This window comes from Styela clava, chromosome 4 (assembly GCF_964204865.1).
Source record: "Styela clava chromosome 4, kaStyClav1.hap1.2, whole genome shotgun sequence".
Taxonomy (NCBI): domain Eukaryota; kingdom Metazoa; phylum Chordata; class Ascidiacea; order Stolidobranchia; family Styelidae; genus Styela; species Styela clava.
The window spans coordinates 22,609,921-22,619,693 of record NC_135253.1 but is presented as its reverse complement, the minus strand read 5'-3'; the positions used below and the strand labels follow the sequence as shown (position 1 = coordinate 22,619,693).

General features: G+C 34.7%; 1 protein-coding gene across 1 annotated transcript; it reads left to right on the top strand.

The window, feature by feature from the left end:
* Positions 1-647: 647 nt before the first annotated feature.
* On the top strand, positions 648-8,778 carry LOC144422194 (uncharacterized). Its single transcript, XM_078112112.1, has 2 exons — positions 648-2,851; positions 3,865-8,778. The coding sequence occupies exons 1-2, from the start codon at positions 2,812-2,814 to the stop codon at positions 5,682-5,684; spliced, it is 1,860 nt and encodes a 619-aa protein (XP_077968238.1). The 5' UTR covers positions 648-2,811; the 3' UTR covers positions 5,685-8,778.
* Positions 8,779-9,773: the final 995 nt, after the last annotated feature.

The window sequence follows — 9,773 nt, the reverse complement described above, 5'->3', positions numbered from 1 at the left end:
AATATCACGTGAAGTTTTGGTCTATTAACTCCGACGTCGGGCTTGAATTCTACGTGAGTGATCGTGGCCCACATCAATAATCGTACCATTTTAAAATGAGATGGTTCTGTATTATAGGATATTTCGTACAATCTTGTACACTTATAGCCTCCTGAACATTTTTATATGTTCAAATCCTTCTTTCTTAAATATATTTAAAAATGATTCTGTTTCACAAAATCAACGACTATTGTTACTTCGCCCTATTGAATATAAAGTTGAATACTAAACTAAGTAATCGCAATGGCGCTAAATGTCAAATTGTGAGTTGCCAGAAATTACCACATGACAGTGGATCGGTTCTTGGATTATTTATTGTAAACTTGTAAGATTTCCGTTTCTCTATTTCAGTAACATATTACCCAGAACGTATATTAAAATTGCGACCTCCTGATGTACGCGCACCAAGATGGCGCACAACCTGAACTCAGGATGTGTACCAGGTTAGGGTTCAGGTTGTACGACATCTTGGTGCGCATACTTCAGGAGTACCTAAAATTGTTTTTTTTTGCTAAAAATTTTTACAACAGGACTGCATCTGTATATTTTGCGTTTGTTACAATTGACCTAAAACTATGAGGTTGTTACCTGATAAGTTTTTAACGTCTCGAAAAAAGCTAAAGTAAGTCAGTCATTAATGCTTGTATTTATATTGAAATATGCAAGATCCATTATTGAAGTTGGTTTAACCATACAGATGTATCAGTTTCCTCAAAACCATAACCAACAAGGCGGAACATCGCTTTTCAATGTTAACCAAACTTCCATACCCGGTAAATCCCCAGGGTTGGTTGCTGAAATTAGTTATAATAAGTTGGTGTTAAGCAGTAGCTAGAAGTTAAATTCGAAGAGAGGGCGAATTGCAATTGAGCACAAAACAAATGAAGTTTATTGACACTCGATGTGACCTATGATATCGTAATTAATTGTTAATTGCGAAGCTTAGAATGTAAAAGGGTTAGCAAGTGTACATCAGTCGTCTAATGTAGATTGAGTACAATATCATGCGATGCATATATTTTAAAGTTTATAATCCAATGGGAATGTTTGAGCTTTTAGTTTGCAATTGCACTGAAGTTTGGTCACGAAACGGAGAAAGGCCTATTTTGAGTCGTCAACTTATGCTTCCGTTAATTTCGGATTGTTTCGGAAAAGCGAGGTACATTATGATTGATATATCAGTATATTATCCACCGCATAGAACAGGGGTGACCAACACGTCGATCGCGATTGACCGGTCGATCGCCAAGTCTCGAGTTTCTCAGATGTTTAGTGAAATAACAAATCCAAAAATTGCCCTTAAGCAGTTGCATGCCGCGCCTGGTATGTGTGTTGAAACAAGACGAATATAGTACTGTACTTGCGCAAATAATTCGAATAAATCTTAAATAAATGATGTAAATTTATTCCTGGTACAATTACATATTCAAATCAAATGGAGCATATAAAATACGAATTTTTGTGTCGTTTTCTTTAAATATGGTAGATGTGGAATTTTTTGTATGTATGTGTGCAGTTATCTGAATGTTCGGTACTTATTTGTTTTTGTGTAGAACCTTATTACCGATCAGTCGAACGCGAGCTATATTGAAGATTTTAGTCAATCACGGTCAAAAACAGGTTGGCCACTCTTGGCAATTCGTTGTATGAGTTTGTCAAGTAGTTCACAAGGTCATAAATGGTAAATGTAATTCAGCTTATTTTGGGCATTTGAGCCTATTTTTTAAGTTTTGTGTAGTGTTAGTGTTAATATGCTGGCATGTAATCTCTGCGACGTGTTTTCCTTTTCTGGGGCACTGTATCAGCAGTTTATAAAATTCATAAATCCCATTACCCATCTACTTAGACATCATTTCCAGTGTATCCGTACTACATAACATGCAATTTATATTAAACAAGGTGTACGCCGAATCAAACATGATACAAGTTTATATTTTACAATTTACGAACGATACTTGTGCCTCGACATTACATATTCAGTAAAGATAATTTTATTTGATCGTCGTCGGGGCTAACTGGATTGTATCGACTATAACTATAAAAACTGAAATCGTAGCTTAAATATCAATCATCGTGTTTACAAAATTTCGGTATTAACAATAAGGAATCAAAAATTTTAACCGAGAGTATTCTGAAATTTCCAATAGCAGTAGCATCGCTTCGAGAAGAAATGGTGATATAGCAAACAAATTTTGTGGCCTGAATTAATGATCCAGTGACTGGAAATTAGTCACCTATGAAGTTTTCAAAAGGAAACGTTTATCCAGGGGTGGGCAAGGTTTTTGGGCCAGGGGCCAAACATTTTGCCACCTGGACTGGCGGGCCGTGTATGTGTGACGTAAAATGTTACATTTCATGAACAATATTGACAGTGTTACAAAGGCAAAAATAGAAAACAATGAACCCCGTACCAAAACTTAATTTAATTGCAATCTCAACAAATTCATTGAGCAATTTTTCAGCTAAAACAACAAAATTTGGGTTGTGTCAGGCGGGCTAGATTGAACTACCAAACGGGCCGGATTTGGCCCGCGGGCCGCAGTTTGGCCTTGTTATATATATTTTTAGATTGTATTGCATTCTAGAAGAATAAAAGGTTTTATTAGAATTATTAATAGATTATTAAATATATATGTTACATTCAAGCCAATTGGATAATCACCCTCTTTGGAACCGTTCTTTTTTACCTGAGAACGAATGTTAAAGATGTCATAATACACATTCTTAATGAAAAGAATTTTTATTGGATGAACATTTGCTTGGTACTGGAAGATGAAAACATCTGCAATTTTAATGATGAAATCCGCTAGAGGTTTGTTCTTGTATATAACATTTGAAATTTATTCAAGTTTAAATATTTTTGTATTATTTAACACTTACGGACCCAAACTCATGACAGATCGCTTCACAATGGCTAATTTATTTTAATATAAAGTGTAATAATTTTGCCGCGGAAATATCATATATTATATGAGTATTGCATTTCCGTTTATATGTTCACCGTATGCTTCCAATCGGGAACTAATCTCCTTAAAATTATATTATCATTGAACAATCTTCATCTGTTCTAACAAAGTCGTGGTTAATCACTCATTTTATGACGTGAGAACTGCGCATTCGAAGGCCTAGCTTGCGGATAAAGCGCTGGTGTCAATCAGCGTTGGCATCGCAGGTTGGTTACACATCTTGGGTTCAAAGCTCATGTCCGATGTGTAATGAATTCGGTAAGATTCCGTAAAACTTCGGGAATTTGCAATAAGATGCATCGCCTTCTGTATCAGTGAATGTCATAAGCTCCTAATACAGGACCTTGTTCAAAGTGAATGGCGTGAAGAACGTCGTATAACTAAAATTAGGTCTGGTCTAGTTTGAAATTTGCCAATAAATATTTTGTCCGTGACGTCCTTCTTAGCTATTATTTCATAAAACATCTATTTATGTCAACGATAACTAGAATTAACTATATGTATGTTTATTCGCTTTAAAAATGTAACAGTAAATGAATAATAGTTCAACATTATAACAGAGACAGGATACATGTTCAAGACCTTACTGACCTATGACACAGATATGTCACATATAGCCCTGTACTAGAATTTTTCAATTGGATGAGTTATTTTATGCTCTAATGGCAGATTTCATGAACATCATTTTATGTTGAATCTTTAGAATGGGGTATCACATTTTAAGCAGCGTACATGAATTAGCAAACAATTCTAAGATTTAAAGCTTTATTTTAAATGATTGATAGACATTATGATCCTATATAGAAAGTTAAGAAAAAAAGAACTGATATCAGTATATTTTATTTTTCATATCTTTCAGGTGAAAGACGTCTGTTTGTAGCTGCAGTTGTACTCCTGGAAATTTCTCTGCTTGTTTGTGTCGCCTTTTTGTTTCATTGGAATCTCGTAATGATGATCTTCGGTCAATTATTTTCAATTGCTGGGACAACTGCTTTCGCCATATTTGACTGTAGAATTAATTTTAAGGAGATTATCTCTGAAGAACATGCAAAAAGTCACACAAAGCGCTACGTTACCAAATTGAAATTCAAATGTTATGTTGCGAGATGGCTGGGAATAATATTATTAAATGTAGTGCCTTGGATTCGTCCAAACATTCCAGCGGAATCCAAGAAAGTGATTAGTTGGCTTTACACATCAATAGCAACTTTTGTTATGACATGGACAGCTAGTTTCAGACTTTCAAAATTGTTGAGCAATGACGTCGAACGGAAGTTCTTAGAGATAGCATTTCCTCGCCAAACTTCAATGCACATAACACTTCACTATGCGTTATTAATATTGTCTTGCGGAATCGGACTATTTTTTTTTACTTTCTTCTATAGTTTTGTTTCCAATTCCGATATTGATGATCTTTCAATATCTTGGTCAACCTTAATGCTTGCTTGGTTAGGTGATATTATATGTATGAATATTATGGCTGCTATCAGTTTAATCAGATTTATCAATCTGTACCGAAAAAAAATACGAAAAATAAACGAGGAGTTGGTAAAAACAGAACAAATGAAAATGTCACTTCTCAATACTTCAACTCACAACATTGAAACAAAAATAACTTGCATTGACCATGTAATACATTTTGATCCAGATGTGTCATACCAACAAGGAAACCTCGCTATATCCAAAATGACAAAACCTGACTCTTTCAACCTGAGAAGGGCTTCTTTGAGTATCATTGAATCGCAGGCTCGCACCAACCGACTGCATAGTACGATTCCTAATTACTTTGTATCGCTGCAATTACCATTAAATAGCCAACAGACACCTCCACAATCAAAAGACTCAATCTCGATTTTTTCAACTGCATGTTCACACTCCCGCATCTCTTCTTCGTATTCATCCAGTGTCCCCGATCTTCGATCCGTCGGTAACCGAATTAGCACATCAATACCCAATTTGTCTGTATCGCTGGTATTGAGTCGTTTGCCAATTAATAGTCAACAGGCATCTCTCACGATCTCGAATTTTTCAACCGCATCACTCCGCACAGACCTTATGTCATTAAACAATAGTTTACCGAGCTCAGATGCAAATTTTCTGTCTCAAGCAAACGATGACAGCGAGGCAAGTTCAGGCCGCAACATTTCGTCAAATCATGATAATGTTGAGTTCGATGCTTGGTCTACTGAAGGGAATCCGAGCAGTATTTCAGTTCCAAGCGAGGGGTTAACCAACACAGATATACACACCATGAGTGCTATGTTTCATCAACCAAGATCTTCATATTCCTCTAGTGACCTCGAACTTTGGTCTGCACGAAACCTTATTAGCATATCGATACCCGGTCCAATTTTGTCTCAGTCACTGAATGCCAATTTGTGTAGTTTCCCATTGAACGATCAACAGGAATCTCCAAGATCAAGCGAAACGATCTCGAGTTTTGCAACTCCATCCATGCGCTCTGACAATATGTCATCAAACAATAGTTTACCGAGTTCGGGTGCAAATTCTCAATCTCGAACAACCGATGACAGCGGCGCAAGTTCAGGCTCCAACATTTCTTCAAATTACGATAGGGTTGAGGTCGATGCTTGGTCTGGTTCTATGTCGTCATTAAACCCCAACGGTGGTAGTTCAGCAGGTTATTCATCACTTAACGATGCAGACGCTAACCAATAAGTCATATGGTTTTTTGCGCCCCATTTTACGATGTATATAAGTATTTCCAAATAAACAATAAAGTTCATCTTTATACAGCGTGAAGCAACTCCCATACGTTTGTCCCCTTCGTGTTTTATTTTAGGATACGGACATTACGTAAATATAATAGCATCCCAATATAGATTGCAATATGCAGCAATCTTCGCTGTATCCTTATTAAAGTCAGGTAATTTCTCTCTCTCCTTAGGTGGTATATAAGACTCTAAAATTTAATTTGTTATAAATGTTATTTGTTTTGTGTTCGTTATTTGATTTCCTTGTTTCTTAGTTTTACATTTTGACAAATTTGGATTTTATATAATTTTTTCTCGATATTTTAATTCTATTTTCGTTCCATTTCTGGATTTTTAGTAACTTTCTCCGAGATATTTTTATTTAATCTGCCTAATAGTCTCAAATGTGTTTACTGTCGCAACTGCTGGTATTCGGTAATTGTGCCTAATTTAACTTTTTTATATACTAACCTGTATCAGCGTTGTATATATCGCTACTTGAAGACCTCTCTAGGTTCCTCACGACTCCGGTCACACAATTAGCATATTTATTCGATGTATTAGTTTTCAATACATCTTTCGATGACTAATAAACGATTAATTGATCACAGTTCATTAAATATAGACACACCTCGCTGCTATCCGAATATGTGTCTATTCAGCAATTGTGCGCGCAATTAGTGTAAGTAAACCCGCACCAAACCTTGGATAGTAATTAATACCATGAACATCATTGGCCTGATAACACAAAATCGTAATCATTTTGGGACTAATACCATTTTGTTGATAAATTTTGTATGTTTGACGCTTTAAGAAAATAGCATTCATTTTATTTTTAAGCTCTTGACTATGATATCTCATTATTGTGTTATCTTGAAATTTTCATATTATGTAGATTTTCAATTATCAGATATTTTGTACAAAACCCCCGCCACTTATGCAAAAATATGAGATTTGACAAAAACACGCTTGCCACGTTTGAAAACGAAAGAACAATAAATATCCAGTTAAGTTTAGTAAATATTCAAATTTCCCGCGCAATGTGCATTTCTAATCCTAAATATATAATTACAAATTTTCTTTCGTTTAGCGTTGGCGGGGGTTTAGTACAAAACATCCCAATCATCTTATAAAACTGAATTAATCATATTTCTATATGGTTTTTAATTTGTACTGTATTTTCGGTACTCTCGTAGTATGTGTACCAAGTTAGAGTTAGGCCATAATTTTATTCCGATTTTCCCCATTTTAAGTTCTATTACGAGCTCGGGGACTGTCTACGTTAGCCAAGTAAATATACACTCTGCCTATAGGTTTCAGTCATTTTACACAACTTGATGTAAAATAGGCGAACAAAATTAGTTACCTCCATATTGGTACACATACTTCTGGAGCGCCGTATTTTCTGCATCATAAAGCACAACCGCACATGATTGACATGTTCAGGAACCAAACCCGTTCAATGACCCTCCACGGAAGAGGCCACTCAGATATTCATTCATATTAGCCTCATATCCAACCCTATCCATAACTAACTATTTACATGGCAGCAAAAAGCGATTCAAATCCCAAATAGTGATTACCATTTCTATTTAATAACCCACTATTTATATCACATACCAATAGCCCTTTACCGTTGAGGGCATTCAAATAACGATTTTGATTTTATATACTTCCCTATTTCAAACCCGCTTTATATATCGCAGCCCAATATCCCTCTCGTGAGGGGGAGCATTCATATAGCGATATAGGACATATATCCATCCCCATTCCTAGCTGGTTACCATTGATATCAATGTCGAATGCTACGATACACAGTCAAAGCCAGATTGTTTTTACGCCACATGACAATATGTTATAAGTTTGTAATATAATTTCAAATTTTGAATCATTTCATTAGACCTAAGTTTTGTTTAAAACACATTAGTATTTTTGTACTGAATGGTGAACTTTATTGTTTCATTCATGACGGGATGTATCGGCCACCCGCGTTGTCGATCAGCCTGTAAAGATACCCTGCTAAAAAAAAAGTATATTCGATTTGGTTCACATGTGATTATAGCAAAGTAAAACAAAGCAGCTTTTCAATGGTTTGTTTTTACATTCACGAACACCATTTCCAATCATGGCATGTCCAGTCCACCCACCAGCCAATAATTATCACCACTCAGTAGTGTTTCAAAAATATTCAAGTGTTTACTGATATATTCGAAATAGTATAACAGATTTCTATTTAAAACTTTCGATTCGCGGATACTTAAATTAGAATTATAGTGTCTGTTACTGAGTTTATTAATCTTCAGCGATGAATTCGTTTATTGTCATTCACTCTTTTTTGACTAAACATTGCTGTTCATATTGCTTCAAACACTTTTATTTTTATACATTTCAAGGAAATATTTGTAATCGAAATTTCCTATTTTTCCTCCAATGCTTATATATGCCTAACGTGTTCCCCCCAAATAAGACCTAGTCCGAATTTAAAAAATGATTTTAATATCAACCCTTGAAATTAGACTAGCAATTTTCATAATAAAAATATAATAAAGTGTTATTCATAATTAAATGAATATCGGTTTTCATATTTTGCATATTTGAAAATCTATTAATCCTCTACTTTGTAATTTTGTTTTTGATAAATGAGAGGCACCCTTCCAAAATAAGCCCTAGTGCTATTTTTTGAATAAAAAGTGAAACACGGTAGGTATTTGAATCATAGCATAGATTCCCATTTAATACAATGAAACTCCTCATTTGACAACGACCCTGCCAGAACCACAAAAGCATGTATATTTCATTTATGAAAAAAAGTAACTTGTTTTTATCTAGCTTTATGCTGTTTATAAAACCTTTTCGTATTTTATACAAGTACTTGTAATTTCACTTTGGATTAATTTTCATATTTTTGTAAGTATGAGTATTCCGTTAAATTTGAGTTTCGTCAGTACTCTCAACAGTTCTATATTCTACTATTGTTTGTATCTAAGTATTTTTGATTTCAAAAATCAGTGTCTTTGTGTTTTGATATTGCTTGTTTCATTAATAAATTATACTCATAACATCTTTTGTGAATGACAGACTCAAGACGAGTGTTATATAATCAGACACGGGCACGTATATATCGTACACGGATCGAGTATGGGCCGAGCACTAATTTACGTCGTTCAGTGAAGGATTGGTTAATTTAGTGTTTTTGCCGTAGAAAGATCATGGATAAGCCATATAACTATTATTAACCCATATAGTGTAAAGGGTGTCCATAAAGTCTTTAAAAAGCTCAAAATTCAAGTGGGAAATCATCGATATCATATATTGTTTGGCTCTCACAGATGTATTGAATCAAGTAAAAATACTTGAACAATTCCAGATTAAAAAAACAACAAACCTGGTCAAGATATATTGAGAACTGACTTCATAATAAAATTGAAATAATAAAGGGACTTTTTGGACACCCTGTATATTTAAAATCTCACCTGAAACAATATTGTCCATCTTCGATATGGCCTGAGTGGACTTGACGTTATTATTATTCATGTCCATCAGCATCGACGTATTGGACACCAGTGATTTCACAAAATCAGTACGGTGTTGTCGCCTGTTTTATACTAAACCAGATTTTTAAAGTGGTATTTTTCTCGTGTAGCCCTGTTTTTTTTTTTTTAATTTTCAATATAAAAAAGCACTTCGTAAATTAGCATTTCATGCTGAACTTTAGAAAATATGTCACTCAAACGTAATGAAAAAACACTTCAAACTATTTGATTGTAGTAAAATTTACCACACTGAACCACGTTATTTTACCGATTACAGCAATTTTTTTAAAGCAGTTCGTCAACAACCGTGCTGCCGTCAGTTTTTGTTTTGATTGTGATATATCGTTTTCAGTATACCGGTATGTTTATTCCGACCGTTCAATATCGTATTTTTACATACAGCCCGCGACCGCCTGCGACGCTTCCCGCTTATTCAATAAACAAAATAATATTATTACACTCGAGACTAAAATCGGGCATCAAAAGTAGCGAACTTGACTTACTTGTTTTCACATCGCGCT